This window comes from Pongo pygmaeus, chromosome 16, assembly GCF_028885625.2.
Source record: "Pongo pygmaeus isolate AG05252 chromosome 16, NHGRI_mPonPyg2-v2.0_pri, whole genome shotgun sequence".
NCBI classification, from domain to species: Eukaryota; Metazoa; Chordata; class Mammalia; order Primates; family Hominidae; genus Pongo; species Pongo pygmaeus.
Window position 1 is genome coordinate 105377683 of NC_072389.2, and position 16766 is coordinate 105394448.

General features: G+C 36.1%; 1 protein-coding gene across 26 annotated transcripts in view; it reads left to right on the top strand.

Annotated features, from left to right (window-relative positions):
- The window catches only part of MEF2A (myocyte enhancer factor 2A), a 151509-nt gene that overhangs the window by 63551 nt on the left and 71192 nt on the right, over positions 1–16766 (top strand). For all 26 annotated transcript variants that reach the window (XM_054450766.2, XM_063653030.1, XM_063653032.1 and 23 more), the window contains 2 exons: positions 3852–4047; positions 16500–16703. In XM_054450766.2, the coding sequence (XP_054306741.1) occupies positions 3994–4047; positions 16500–16703 (258 nt within the window). In that variant the 5' untranslated portion in view covers positions 3852–3993. The remainder of the gene's footprint in view (positions 1–3851; positions 4048–16499; positions 16704–16766) is intronic.

Here is a 16766-nt window from a genome sequence, read left to right on the forward strand (position 1 = left end):
CTTTTTAAATTTTTCTGGATGCTTTTAAGATCTCTCTGTCTGGCTGGACGTGGTGGCTCACGCCTGTAATCCCAACACTTTGGGAGGCTGAGGCGGGGGGATCATGAGGTCAGGAGATCAAGACCATCCTGGTGTTAGGAATAACACTCAAAATCCTAAATTGAACACTCGAACAAAGGATTCTTAGCAAAGCAATTTACTTCTGTGCAGAGGGGTGCCTCGTTGGCCAATTGCCATGAGAGCACACCTGAACAAAGGGGCATGAGAGCCTTTATTCCTGATGCAAGTCCTGCCCCCTGTACCCTTTCCCCATTATCTGGGGTCAGGTCGTACAATCTAAACTAATCCCGGTTGGCTAAACATTTGATTTTGTTTAGATAAGGTGGGCATGTAAAAGAAAGCGGAGAGGAAAGGGGAAGGGGTGTCTGTAATGAGCTAGAAAGTTAGTCCTCTTTCCAAATAAGGAAAGGAATGTGAGCTGGTACTGATAATGCCTGGTACTGTGGCATGCCTGGGCATCTAACAAAGGCAAAAGGAGAAAAAGGGAAAAAGGCGGGGGCGGGGGGGTACTATGAATTGAAGAATAAAAGATTGATCATGTTATTTGAAGAGAAACTTCATCGTATCCCGTACTGGCTAACACAGTGAAACCCTGTCTCTACTAAAAATACAAAAAATTAGCCGGGTGTGGTGGCACGTGCCTGTAGTCCCAGCTACTTGGGAGGCTGAGGCAGGAGAATCGCTTAAACCCTGGAAGCGGAAGTTGCAGTGAGCCGAGATCGCACCACTGCATTCCAGCCTGGGTGACAGAGCAAGTCTCTGTCTCAAAAAAAAAAAAAAAATTCTCTTTGAGGGTGGGGGACCTCCTTCTCCCTCCCCCACTTTGCCCCCGTCCCTCTCTTCTCCCTCCCCTCTTTCTTTCCTTCTCCCCTTCTCTCCCCTTTGATGTGCCTAAGTGTGGTTTTCTTTGTATTTATTTTGCTTGAGGATTGATAGAACTTCTTGAATCTGTGGCTTGATGTCTCATTGGTCAGTTTTGAAAGTTCTTATCTATTATGTCTTCAGATATTTTTTTCTTGCCTATATGTTTTCTCCTCCCCTCTGAGACTCCAGTTACATGTATTTTGTATCCGTTTTCCGTGTGCTATAATTTCTCAGTCTTTTCTATATTTCTCATTCTCTTTTTGTGCTTCAGTCTAGGTGTTTTATTGTTTCCTATTTTCTGGGTTGATTTTTCCTTCAGCTGTGTCTAAAGTATTATTAAAACCATCCATCACTTCTTTTTCAAAACTGTATTTTTTTATTTCACGTTTTCCACTTTTTGTTTATGAAAATTCTTCATTTTACTTTTTAATTCCTTGAACATTTAACTTGTTTTAAACTTTTTTCTGATAACACCATTATCTGGATCTACTGTGAATCTGTTTCTATTGCCATTTTAAAAATCGGGTTTTGACCGGTTATATTTTGATTTCCAGACATTTATATGAAACGTGAAAAAATGTGAATTTCTAGATGATGTTATCTTTCTGCTGAGAATTACTTTTGCTACTGGTATGCAGCTAGGCTAATAAGAGTAGTTAGCCCAGATTGCCTTAATCTAATTAGGGATTGAGATGATTTAAAGCTGTGCTTCTATTCCTGTGTGGGCTAGTCTGTTTCTAGTTTACCTTTATACCTAGAGTATAGTTCTTTGGAGTCTGTCCATATGCCTGATGTGTTTAGGGCTATTCCTCCTTGGCAGGCCCTAGATCTAAGTTTTGTATGTCCACCCACAGGTCTCTTGAAAGCTCTGTTAACTTTCTCAGTCTCTCGGGCAGTAGTTTTGGAATCTACAGGCAGATGAGTCCAGAGACTGGTCTCACCTATTTCTTCCAGATCTCCACCCTGCAGATTCTCTAGTTTTGAAAGTTCTCTAGTAATAAAAAACAGATTATCTTGTGTTTTTCTTTTCTAGTTGTTCTCAAAAGAAGGTTGGTTTGAAGCAAACTACTCCACCATTGTCAAAAGCAAAAAATGCCCAAATATGTTCTAGAATTCAGAATTTTTTAGGTGATATAAAGTAGTACAGTGTATCCATCTTACAGCCATTAAAATATCTTGCATGCCTTAGCAGTACTCTCTCTGCAGTAAAATGTATTAATATTTCTCCTGCCTACTACAGTACAAGTGTTTATATTGGGAATTGGATACAATGTGATCTGTTAAAAGGAGTATTCTACAACACAGCCTGTTTGATTGGGCCCCACCAGTGACTAGCCATCTTTCAGTTCCTCTAATGTTTCCCGTTCCCTTTTGTCATGGGGCTTTTGCACATGTTGTTCTCTCTGCCTAATATGTATATATCATGCTCGAGTTTGAGTATGAGACACATCCTTAGGGAAGCCTTTACTGAACCATAAATTTAATTAAGATAAATGAACTTTCTAGTTTGGAATTATGCAAACTGATTTGCATTATGGTTTGATTAATGTCTTTTTCTTCTACTAGACTCTGAACTCTGCTAGATTAGGAATCATATCCTTTTTTCTGACCATGTTATCCTCTGTGCATAGTTCAGTGTTTGGAAATACATTTATTAGAAATAGGTGAACAATTAATAGGTTATCAGTTAATAGATGATCAACTACTGTTTGTATGAATGAAGAAATAAAATAATGAGGGAAGATAAATAAGAAATGCTGTGCCGATGTTAGTGCCGGAAATGATAAGAAATGAAAGGCTCATAGCTTTTGAGCAAAAGCCAGATTTAATCACACACTGGATTTGCACAGTACAATTGAAGTTTTATTGATACACATGTACAGTATTAAAAATACTTGCATAAAATTCCCATGGGAATGTATTATTATGACTGTTGTATTATAGCATTCATTCCCCCATCTCCTCATATTTTTATTATGTAAGTCTGAAAGCACTAGGTTTTTAAAATGACACACCCGTCATTCAGAACATGACAAACTATATCATTTCCAGTCATCCTACTACACAGAATAAATGGAATAAAAAACGCTTGAAAGATTTTTTAAGTCTTGAAGGAAAGCAGACTTAGAATTTATACACACACACACATGAAGGTGCTGTGGTTTATTCTACCAAGGGAAATTGATTTTCACTTCATCTGGAAGTGCAAACTGAATCTTGACTGATAAGGAGGTGTTCATTAAATGGCCAAAGGAATGTTTCATTTAAATGCATATTTTTACGAAAGTATATAGTGGCTTTGTGAATTGACAAATAGTAATTTGGCTGGAGGCTAGGGCAATTTGCAAGAAGAATTTGAAAAGACAGATTGGGGCTATCCAGATTAGTTCATTGTTTGGTATGGAGGTCATCAGAAGTGTTTAAGGATATTCTGTGTTGTTAAGAACAGAAGTGCTGGAACCAGATTCCCTGAGTTTATAACCCCAAGCTCTGCCCCTCACTGCGTGACCTTGGGCATATTGCTTAATTTTTCTGTGTCTCAGTGTCTCTATTTATAAAATGGAGGTAATAATTATAGATTGCTGTTAGGATTGAATGAGTTAAGACATGTCCATACTTAGGAAAGTGTCTAGTACATAGAAGAATCTCAATAAGGCTTGGCTCTTGTTGCTATTATTATATACATTGAGAAAACCTCAAACATTATTGTTGCATTAGTTTAACCAGAACTAGAGACACAAAGAGATTCAAGAGGTATTTTAGGGGTAAAGTTAACAAGACTTCAACTTATTTATTGATTTTGTATAACCAGAAATTTCAACTAATAATGCTGTGTGCAGTGTAAAAGCAAATTTGAAATTTGTATAACACTTATATGATTTGTAAACTTACAGATTTTAAATCTTCTAATTTGTGTTTTCTTTTAGATCTTGTAGAAAATTTCAGCTGTAGCCCTTGGACTAGAAGCTGAAATAATAGAAGCTGTATACGATGCATTAGGGTATTGAAGAAAATTAACTTTTGAATTAAATATTTGGAACATAAGGAAATAAGGAAAGGTGACTGAAAATGGGGCGGAAGAAAATACAAATCACACGCATAATGGATGAAAGGAACCGACAGGTAAATGAAAATTTTAATTTATTTAATTGATATACATATTATTTTAAAAAAAGAACATAGGACAGAATGGTTGGGTTTTTCTTAAACTTAATTTTAAGTCTAAATATTTGTAGTTACAGACTAAATGAAAAATTCTAACAATCATAAAATTGTGTCTTTTCATCATCTGCTTTAAAGAGACTTCCTTATTATAAATATATGTCACAGAAAACATAGATACTCAAAAGTAAAATCACCACAATCCCCACCATTACCATCCATTGTATAGATTTTTCATAAGATATTTAGTCTTCTGTATATTTGATTATATATTTGACTGTTAGTCTTTTTTATATTGATTATTTTTAAGTTATCACATCTGTTTTTATAATTAGCTAAGTTAACTATAATTATCAGTGAATGTGTTCTAGTCAGTTAAATTTTCTGGTTAACCAATATATAATGAGAATTTGTTATACTTATTGCAAATATTTATAAATCTATGTATGTACATCAGTTTTAATTGATAAAATATATTGAAGTTATTTTATGGTACCAGTGTGGGTAAATCCTTACAGATTCAAGGTAATTATAATGTTGCTGGTATATGAAGAGGCCAGAAGTTTTAAGTGTCTAATGTTGGCTTAACAAACTGTGGTCCATGGGCTGGCCATCTGTTATTGTAAATAAAGTTTTATTAGAGCACTGTCATGCTCATTCATTTACATATTGTCTATGGCTGCTTTCGCATTATAACAACAGAATTGAGTAGTTGCCCCAGAAACTATATGGTCCATAAGCGTAAAATCTTTACTCTCTGACACTTTTAGAAAAAGTTTACCGACTCCTTAGTTCAGGAGAAAGAAGGAAAAATAATTTCATAGCATATTATAAAGGAACTACTGGAGAGATGCTGTCTCTGGGAAAGTTGCGTATCAGGAGAAGTTTCAAGAACAAGTGGTTTCAGAAAGTTTACCAGGAACAGAACAAAACTGAAGATGTGTTCTGCAAATCTGAGTAGTAATTCACTGGAATATAGATATAATTGGAGATAAAACTCAACTGAGCAGTCTGTAAGGAAGTTGGTAGGAGTGATGAGGGTTGCCCATAGACTGAATTAAAGAGGAAGCCCTGGTTTCAACTCATGAAGATTGTTCCACAAAGACATAAGGCCCAGAAGATTGTTCCACAAAGACATAAGGCCCACACAGTATGATTCATTATGAAGGTTGGTACAATAGGGAAGATTGGTAAACTATCCATGCTATTATTCCAAAGGAATGATTCCAATCAAGGCTGCAAATTATCTTCTCTTCACAATCTGAGGATTATGAAGTGTAGAGGAGACATAGGGACCTGCTTCATGGATATATGCAGTATAAATATAAAATAGGGTTTATTGGGGAATAACATACAAGCAGGGCTGGAGGACACATAAAATTTTCGAGCCCTTATTATTCCGTAGATAGTCGTGTTTAAATTGGACATAGCTAAACTGGACCTACCTATGGAAGGGATTCACATTTTTAGAGAGAAAGAGCAGCTAGGAATGTGTAGGTGACTGTGTAATGGAACTTTTTGAGTTGAGGAAATGACCTTGTTAAAAAGATAGATACTGCCACTAAGCAACTAGAATGAGACTGTTGTTACGTTGGACTTAGCTGTTGTGTCAGCTTCTTGCCTAGCTGCCAAATGGGGCAAGGACTATCTGAATTTCTGTCTCAGATAATTTTGGCAAAGACTGGAGGAAAGACATAAAAGAAATAATTGGACAGTTTATTTTTCAGGTTAAATTAGACACAGAAACAATTTGTCACAAACTAAAAGAGTATCTTTATTGATTTTAGAATTTGATTCTGATTTAAAAGTTTCATGTTTCTTCATGAAAGGGAGAAAAACTATATCTTTGCAGAAGAAAAGAGATGTCGTTTATTTGTCCAGATTCAGATATGTGCTATATCCCAAGAGACTGTGTTAGGTCCTGGAAACTCACTAAAAATATATAGCCTACATAGGAGATCTAAATATGTGGCAAATAGAAATAATATTAGATACTGGGAGAGTTTATAGAAGAAACCGCTAACTTCTGATGGAGTGGTTTAGGGACTATTGATTGGAGGAGGTAGTAGCAAATAAGAGTTTTGAATTACAGGTGTGAACTAGCAAGATAAAAATCACACTTCATCACTGAAACAGTACACAAATAATCTTGTGGATGGTGGAGGGGTGACAGTATCATACGCCTAAAGAGCTGCTTCGCTTTACTTCCACTTAGACACCTCTGGTGAGACCTTATGTTTGTTCCTCCTTATCTAAAACACTTTTAAAAAAGTAAACCGTATTAAAGTATAAGATTAAGAAAAATTCAGAAATCCTAAGAGTGTGGTTCAGTGAATTTTTGCACAAAGAAGAAGACCATGTAGCCAGCATATTCCAGAGCACCGCCCGAGAGGCACTCTTTATTCTGTCTCCCAGTTGTTTCCCCCTGCCCCAAGGAAAGTCATTTTCCTGACTTCTAACACTATAAATTAATTACACCTGTTGTTGAGTTTATATGAACAGTGTGTGTTCTTTTGCACAATATTACATTCGTGAAATTTATCAGTGGTATTGTTGCATGTAGATATATGTAAATATATCTTGTACATTTTCATTGATGTATTATCTATTGTGTCAATAGAATACAATTTATGTATTTACTGTTTTCTATTGTAAATGGACATTTGGATTGTTTTCTACTTTGGTACTATTATGAAGACTGTAATTTTGAATATTCTCGATAGTATACATGAACACTTGGGTAAATAGGAGTGCAGTTGCTGAGTCATAAGGGTATGCATTTGGTAGTAGTTGACAGAAGTTTTCTAAAGTAGTTCTACTAGTTTACACTCTGCTGGCAGAGTGTAAGAGTTCGAGCTAGCTGCTCCGGTCTTGAGCAATACTGGGTATTGTCCTTTTCATTTTAGTCATTCTGGTAGGTGAACAATAGTAATTTAATCTTAAGTTTCCATGAGGTCTAATGAAGGTGCTCACTTTTTCATATTTTTATTGGCCATTTAGATATGTATCTTCTTTTGTGACTAGTCTGTTCACTTCATTTTGTTTTCTTCTAATGGGCTGCCTGCTTTTTTCTTATTAATATGCATTCTATATAATCAGATGAGTGTTTTGTCCATGATATGCATTATAAATATTAGCTCTAAAACTATGGCTTGCCTTTTCACTTTCTTTTTTAAAAATTTTATTTTAGAGACAGGGTCTTGCTCTGACGCCCAGGCTGGAGTGCAGTGGTGCGATCATAGGTCACTGTAACTCAAACTTTTGGGCTCAAGTGATCCTCTCATCTTCACCTCTTGAGTAGGTTGGACTACAGGCATGTACCACTAGGGCCGACCCATTCTTTTATTTTCTTGTAGAGATGGTGTCTTGCCCAGACTGGTCAGGAACTCCTGGCCTTAAGTGATCCTCCTGCCTTGGCTTCCCAAAGCACTAGGATTACAGGCATGAGCCACCACACCAGGCCTACACTTTCTTAATGTTTTAAAAAAATCAATAATATTTTAATGGTTTCCCATTTACCTTTTTTTCCCTTTCCTTTATGAGTAGTGCCTTTTCTGTCACGTTTAAGAAATCTTTACTTACCATAAGGCCATAAAGATATTCTTGTATGCTTTCTTCTGTAAGAATTCTTTTTTTTTTTTTTTTTTTTTAACCTTTCATGTTTTAGACCTGTTATCCATTTGGTGTTTATTTTTGTGTTTGGTTTGAGGTGTAGGGGTCAGGATTTGTTATTTTCCAGATGGATATTTAGTTGTCCCAGTACGATTTATTGCAAAAACCATCTCACTATATGACAGGGTTGCCTTTATCATGAGTCGAGTAACCATATGTGTGTGAAACTGTTTCTAAATTCTCTGTTTTGTTCCATTTGATTATTTGTATATCCTTTCTTAATTCTACACTGTTTTAATTACTGTAATTTGATATCTGGTAGTGTAGTTCTGTACCTTTTTTTTTTTTTTTTCCAGAACCAGCTGACTGTTCTTGCCCTTTTTCAGAATATCCAAATGAAACCAAGTGTCAGTGTTCACTTAAGAAAACAAAAAACCTATTGGAATTTAGATATTTTTTTTCCACTGGATGTAGGGATTTATTTAGGGAGCATTGAAATCTTTACAATGTCAAGTCTTCTAATCTATGAACATGTTTATATTTCATTTGGTTTTCATTAATTCTCTCCATAATGGCTGATAGTTTTCAAAATAAGTCTTCTACATTTTTTGTTATATTTATTAGTAGATATTTGATTTTCTAAAGCATTATTACATTTCTTCTCAAATTTTCTGCATGTTTGCTGCTAAGTATATAAAAGTATACTTAAGAATTGCTAGATGACATGGTAACTCTTAAGTTTAACATTTTGAGAAATGCCAGACTGCCAAAGTGACTCCACCATTTTGCATTCTGCCAGCCACGTGTCAGCATTCTAGGTTTTCCACATCCCAGCCAACACTTGTTATTGTCTTTTTTTTTTTTTTTCTGTGTAAGATGGAGTGTCGTTTTGTCACCCAGGCTGGAGTGCAGTGGCATGATGTCGGCTCACTGCAAGCTCCGCCTCCCGGGTTCATGCCATTCTTCTGCCTCAGCCTCCTGAGTAGCTGGGACTACAGGCGCCCGCCACCACGCCCGGCTAATTTTTTTGTATTTTTAGTAGAGACGGGGTTTCACCGTGTCAGCCAGGATGGTCTCCATCTCCTGACCTCGTGATCCGCCCGCCTTGGCCTCCCAAAGTGTTGGGATCACAGGCGTGAGCCACTGCCCCCAGCTCTGTCTTTTTTATTGTAGCCATCCTGATGGTATAAACTGGTATCTTGTGGCTTTAGTTTGCATTTCTCTGATGGCTAATGATGTTGAACATCTTTTCATGTGCTTATTGGACATTTGTATATCTTCCTTGGAAAAATGTCTATTCAAATTCTTTGCATAATTTTTAATTGTTTTTCAGTTGTATCATCATTTTGAAAGCTGTTTTTATTGGTTGTGGAATTCTAGATTGGCAGTTTTATTCTCTTAGTACTTTGAAGCAGTTGTCTTCCAACTTCCATTCATTTCTATTAAGAGGCCAGCTTTTGATCTTAAAAAAATTTTTTTTTAAAGATAATGTGTCTTTTTTTCTTTTGTTGCTTTAAAGCCTTTTGCTTTTCCTTTGTTAATATACATTTTTACTGTGATGGACCCACAAGGGGCGTGTGTCTTCAGATATTGCTTGTGTCCCATTTTTTTCCTTCTCTGGGATTCTAGTTACATATAACTGTTTTGTGTCCCATACATTTCTTATGTATTTTGTCCTCCTGTATTTTTTACTCTTTTTTTCTCTGTACTTCAGTTTGAATGTTTCCTAGTTATTTTCTAGCAATCTATTTTCTAGTAAGCCTTTCTCCTGCTTTTTAAAATTAACTGATAAAACAGCCTAGTACATTCTTAATTTCTGATAATATAGTTTCAATTCTAGAATTTCTTTTTGATTTTTCATTTTTATGTGAAGTGGTCCATCTTTTCATGCATTTTCTCCATTTTTAAACTATTTTTTTTAATATTAGCCATAGTTATCTTTAAGTTCATGTCTGCGAATAGCTGTATCTGGATTACCTGTAGGTCCATATCTGATCCCTTTTTCTCTTTGTTCTCAATTATATGATGCAGTCTTTTGACATGTCTAGTGGTTTTTTAATGAGCCTTCAGACCTTGTATGTGAAAGATACTACAGAATCTTAGCATCTCCAGTCTTCCTGCTTCAGCAGCTTTCTGATGTCTTTAAAGAGGTATTTGTTGTATTTCATCCTGTTTTACTAGTTGATTTCAGTGGGTTCTTTGGTCTTCCAACAACTACTCCCTCTAACCTAAAAGCAGACATCCTCATATACTTAAAAAAAAAGAAAGAAAGCAGTTTAAAAGTTTTTTCCAAAGGTTCCAAAGGTAGAGTACAGAGAACGATACTTCAAGGATTGCTATATTCATTATCCAGAAGTAACATATGTCAGTGCTGACACATTTGTTATATGTATTTTTATTTTTATTCATAAAGTGAAAAAAATTAGAGATTTACTGTCCTCTTTATGATTTTTCCTGGTCTCTTCCTACTTTCCTTCTCATAACCACTATCATGAATTTACATTGTGTTTTCTTTATATTTTTTAACAGGTATTATTTAGTATTGTTTCAACATGGGTTTAAAGTTTTACATAATGACATTTTCATTTGCACTTGCTTTTTCACTCAGTGTAGTGTTTTGAGATCCATCTGCTCTTATTCAGTATAGCTAGTTTTAGGAATAAATATTCTTAATTCATCAATACTCCATCAAAGAACAATTATGTTGTTTCTAATTTTTTACTGTTATAAGTGGTGTTGCAGTATACATCTGTTGACCTGTCTCATTATACATGGGTAAAAGTTGCTCTGTGATAAATACTTTCAGAAGGAATTGCTAGGCTGAGTATGTCCATCATCAGCTTTACCATGTTTTCAAGTTGCTTTCCAAAGTGATTGTACTAGCTACACTGCAGTAAGTTTGTATGAGAATTCCTATTTGCCCATATACTTTGCCTTTCCTTCTTTCTGTCTTGTTTGCCTTTCTTTTCTCTCTCTTTTTTCTGTCTTTGTCCCTTTTTAAATTTTATTTTATTCTTTTTTCTGGTCTTAGGAAAGTGAAATGCAACCTGTTTTTGTGGTTTGCTTATTTTGTGCTGGGTAGTTGGTTTTGATTTTTTTCTCTTAGAAGTTCTTTACATATTCTGGATATTAATTCTATATGTATTGTCTCTGTTTCAGATAGTATCTTTCAGTCTTTACCAAAACACTTTGTAAACACTTTTATGACAGGGCTTATCATAGTGGTGTATATTGCTGTTATTTCAGTAGATTGTGAGCCTTTTTAAGTGTGTTAAGACTTGCTTTATTTCCTAAATCAAGATTGGTTTTTTAAATGTTCCTAATGGAGTTGGGTAAATACGTATTCTTTGATTGTTGGATGCATGCGTTTCCATATATCTTTCAGATAACTCTCATTGTTGTGTTCTAACCTTCCGTATTCTTTGTTACTTTTTGTTTTTCGTTCATTGAGACCTATCAATAATTGTACTTACCACAATGGTGAATTTGTCAGTTTCTTTGTATATTTTATTGATTTAATAATACTGTTTTATACATTTTGGGACTATTTCATTAGGCTTGCACGTATTTAGAGGTGATGTACCTTCTTGGCAAATTTTGCAATACATATTGACCATCTTTATCCTCAGTAAGGCATATTTGTCTTAAATCTACCTTACCTCACCTTGATATAGCTACACATTTCTTCCTTTCCTTTTCTTTTTTCTTTTCCTTCCTTCCTCCCTCTCTCCCTCCTTCACTCCCTTTCTCCCCTCCCCTCTTTTCTTTCTTTTCTTTTTTTTTTTTTGAGACAGGGTCTTGCTCTGTCACCCAGGCCGGAGTGCATTGGCCTGATCATGGCTCACTGCAGCCTTGGCCTTCTGTGCTCAAGCAATCCTCCTGCTTCAGCCTCCAGAGTAACTGGGACTACAGGTATGTGCACCATGCCTGGCTAATTTTTGTACTTTTTGCAGAGGTGAGGTCTCACCATGTTGCCCAGACTAGTCTCGAACTCCTGAGCTCAAGTGATCCTCCCACCTGGCCCTCCCAAAGTGCTGGGATTACGGTGTGAACCACGGCGCCCAGCCAGTGTTTTCTTGTAGGTCTGAAACTCTGTGTTGACTTTCAACCTTACTGTTTCCTTATGTTTTAGGTATGTCTTTTATAGATAGTATAAAAGGCTGGATATTGGTTTTTTATCTAGTTTGATACATCTCTTAACTCACCAGTCTAGTTGATTTTTATTCCCTGTGATCTTGTATGTATTTGTACTAGTTTACATGATCCTAGTTGATCATATAAATTTGTTAGAGGGCCCCAGCCATCAAAAAAGTCATAGTATCCGCAAAGAACTCTGATTGCAGCTCCACAGAGAGACCCCCAGGGAAAAGAACATTGGAAGAAGGTACTTTCTCTACCTGGTAATCCACCAAACTTGGAGGTTCTGAGTAAGAATGGTTGAGAAGTCACACTGCCAGAGGTTAGTTAGTTTCTACCTGATGTCTTCACCTCCTATCTCCAGCAGAGCTTTTGTACTGCCGAGGTTTTATTCTGGAGGGCGTCTGTCTGCATCAGCATGGCTGCCAATTCTCTTGTGATGTAGCAGGCATTGAGTGTTCCAGGCAGCGGAGGTGAGAAGCACAAGCTGAACCCAAACTGCTGTTTTAAAAATTTGTCTTCTCAGCCGGGCGCGGTGGCTCACACCTGTAATCCCAGCACTTTGGGAGGCCGAGGCAGGCGGATCACAAGGTCAGCAGATCGAGACCATCCTGGCTAACACGGTGAAACCCCGTCTCTACTAAAAATACAAAAAATTAGCCGGGCGTGGTGGTGGGCACCTGTAGTCCCAGCTACTCGGGAGGCTGAGGCAGGAGAATGGCGTGAACCTGGGAGGCGGAGCTTGCAGTGAGCCGAGCTCGTGCCACTACACTCCAGCCTGGGCAACAGAGCAAGATTCTGACTTAAAAATTTGTCTTCTCGTAATCCCACTGGTCGATTTCTTCTCCAGGCTACAAGCCTCCACATCTCTGACCCCGTACATTTTCCAGCATACCCTCTGGGGTTTCTCACTTTTTCTTCATTATTCCTTTACAGATTTATTCAACAAATTTTTTTAGCACCCGCTCACTGCCACACAGTAGCTTTGTTTTAGAAGCTGAGCATGCAGCATTGAACTTTTTTCAACTTATATTCTACTCAGATGACTGGGTTTTTTTTGTTTGGTTTTTTTTTCTTTTCTTTTTTTTTTTTCAGCAAGTAATGCTTGTTGGTTTTTTTGCCCCTAACAAGGGCTTGTAGATGTTATACTTCCTGAGTTTTTTTATGTTTGAAAATGTTTATTGTCTTTATACTTGAAGTCTAACTTGGCTAGGTCTAACGTTCTAGGTATAGGCCCTATTTCTTCTCCCCAGAACGTTGTAGAGATTTGGTCTTCTGACTTTGAATGTTGCCAGAATTCTAACACCAGACTGAGTTTTTTCCCTTCTTAAAAGTGACTCACTTCCTTCCTTGGTGTACATGGTATTCTTTCTTTGACCTTGACATTCAGTAACTTAATCTGAAAATGCCATGAATTTGATTATTCCTTATCACTTTTTTAAGATTGTATGCCTTTCTGTATTTTATTTTTTAATAAATATTTTTCCTTTGCTAAATGCTCTGGGGTTCTTTGGTATCTTCATTATCTGTCAACAATACAAACAACTTTTTTCTATTCATTTTAGTTTTCTGTTTTGATTCTTTGATTTTTATTATTGTGCTAAAAATCTGTTATGATTTGATTTTTTTTCTCTTCTCATTGATTTCTGAGCCATACCAGCTCACATTTTAGATCTGTTATCTCTGACAGTTTTGGCAATTATATTAAGTATGAGTTAACAGAAATAGCTTTCCTATAAAATTATTTTCTTTATTTATTTTGGTTTCACCTTCCCTGGCATTCTACATTTAGAACAAGATTCTTCACTTATTTCGTGGGCTTCTGATACTTGTGAATCTTGTAGCACTAATCAGAGGATCCTCTCAGAGGACACTGCCACTTTTGTGAAGAACTCAGTGTGAATTCTCTGAATCCACTTTCATTTTCATCTAAATTTCACCAAATCTGGCAGATGAAAATTTGTAGTTAGGGATTCTTACTTTCCTTGAAGAAAACCCAGTCTCTTTTTTATTAGGTATGTATGTATGTGTATGTATGTGTCCATGTTTTTAGAGGAGTAGAGAGGAGTAAACATGACTTGATTCCATTCTGAATTTAAAACTAACTTTTGTGATTTCTGTTGAAGTTAATATAAAGAATTTACATCATTTTAATGTAATTAAAATCATCAGTTTAAAAATATTGTCTTAGAATAATAAAGTTGAATCTTGAGTTTTAATTATGTAGTTAGTATTCTGCAGCCTAATTTTAGATTACGTTACCTCTTTCATATCAAATTTATGAACTGAAACGTGGCTGTATTGTAAAATTACTAATTAACACTCTACTAATTAGTTGGCTTTTACTGATTTTTCACTTTTAGATGTCTTAGAAAGCTAGTGTGTAGAAGGAAAATCTCTGTATGACAACCAAAAACTTGCTTTGAACTGAAAACACTAAAATCAAGGCAAAATGTAGACTCTTAACAGCTTGTTTTCTTGCTTTGTGGCTTGTTGTATTTTGTTATAATCTAATCTTCTAGGCATATACTCTTGTCATAAGTGATAGTCAGTATTTTTCATTCCTTTCCTTATTGCTTTCCTCCATTGTATTCTATTTTGTTTTTGTTTGTTCCCAAATCTATTTGTAAAAACAAGTACATCAACAGATGTGGAGGTTTTTCTACTTGTAATTTCTGTTTTTATATTGAGAATTTTTTTTTTTTTTTTTTTTTTTGAGGTGGAGTCTTGCTCTGTCACCCAGGCTGGAGTGCAGTGGTGCGATCTCGGCTCACTGCAAGCTCTGCCTCCCGGGTTCACGCCATTCTCCTGCCTCAGCCTCCTGAGTAGCTGGGACTACAGGCGCCCACCACCACGCCCGGCTAATTTTTTGTGTTTTTAGTAGAGACAGAGGTTCGTAGTGTTAGCCAGGATGGTCTCCATCTCTTGACCTCATGATTCGCCCGCCTCAGCCTCCCAAAGTGCTGGGATTACAGGTGTGAGCCACCGTGCCCTGCCGAGAATTTTAAAGTATCAAATATAGACCAGTATTCAAAGATAATTCATAAAAGGTGATTTGGGTATATGGCACAATTTACATGTAAATATGTATCATGAACAGACTAGATTGTGTTGGCTAGTTAAATTTTCTTGTTAAATGAATATTTAAAGAACCTTCTCAACTCTATTTTCATTCAGTTTACTAGCTAACAGAATATTTGAGCGGTCATATAATACATGGAGTATTGTGCTTTGTGCACTTGAGAAATACAGAGAAAACATAAGGTTTTGAGACTATTAAAGAGATTAGATCTACATAAAATTAAGAGTGATTAAAGTGATTAAATGCTAAGATGTGTAGATGTTAAATGCATGTGGTGTTACTATAGGGAGAAAACAGATACTCTGCTTAAATTTAGTGAAAACCATTGAACTACTATACTACTATTTAATTTTATCATGCTACATAGGAAATAGACTGAAAAAATACAGAAACATCATTGAATTTTACATGTGAAATGAATTTTGTTGTTGTTTTGCTTTTACATGTACATACTATATCTGTAATGAAAGAGGATATTAAAGTCATGCCCGTGAAAAAAATTTCTAGTGGCAGTAATTGCTTTTCATGAGACTGGAGATCCTCTACTTCTTTAATAGCTACTGCAATAACTGATTTTAAGTCTAGGCCAATAGTTAAAGTTTATAGGAAGAAAATCATATGATAGGTATCCATGGGGAAAATTGCTGAACTTTATGTTGTTGCACAATTCCAAAGATTATTCAAAAGTATATTCTTACCGACCTTTCAAAAACTGTTTTTTAAATAGACTTTATGTTTTAGAGAAGTTTTAGGTTCACAACAGCATTGAGCAGAAAGTACAGAGTTCCCTCGCACTCCTTTCCCATCCCGTATTAGAAGAAGAGGGATCAAGGGTAACTCTTGCCCACCCCAAGGAGGGTTGTTGGGTGGTATAATTTTTGTATGGCATGAGCTTCAAAGTATTTGAAGTTTTTGAAGGGGAGGGAAAGAAAAGTAGTGTCGAAGAGAGAATACAGAGCATAAAAAGACATCTCTTTTAGGGCCTTCAGTCAGTATAAAGGATGTAAATAAAAAATTTTTTTGGGGGGGTCTGTGTTAGAGAGGATTTCAGGTAACAGGTTTCAGTTAAAGAAAGAAACAGTTAAAGAAGAATTTGAGGACTTTGGGGAATTTGCTGATCCCAGACTGTGAATTTCAGTGGGTACAATAGAGAAGGGCTTGAGAGGGAGGAGAAATACTTTAGATGAGTGGATGTATTTAGTTGTTTAGGGATTAAAGTCTGGCTGATGCTACATTACCTGGCTGGGATTTGGGGTTTCTGATGGTAACAATTTTAACTGAATGATAAGGGAACATTGATCAACTGTTCCTTCTGCAGTTCTTCACCCTCTGTGGTGGAGTGGCAGCCAAGGATAAGGAAATACTTCCCCAGGAGACAGCTCTGTCAGAGAACTTGCAAATACAAAACAAATGTAGGACTGTAGCACAATGGGAGAGGGAAGGCTCATATGGAGGACAAAGCTAGGAACCTTTTCCATCTTTGAAATCTGGCTCAGTATTAAGAAGAAGATTCATCTTCAGATAGCCCATATTCAAGTACTACTAATGCTTTTAATAAAAATATACCTTTTTTATTGTTTAGGTCACTTTTACAAAGAGAAAATTTGGATTAATGAAGAAAGCCTATGAACTTAGTGTGCTCTGTGACTGTGAAATAGCACTCATCATTTTCAACAGCTCTAACAAACTGTTTCAATATGCTAGCACTGATATGGACAAAGTTCTTCTCAAGTATACAGAATATAATGAACCTCATGAAAGCAGAACCAACTCGGATATTGTTGAGGTAACACATATCTAGTAATACGTGAATTGCAAGTAATACTGAAATATTTTGTTTAATAGCATT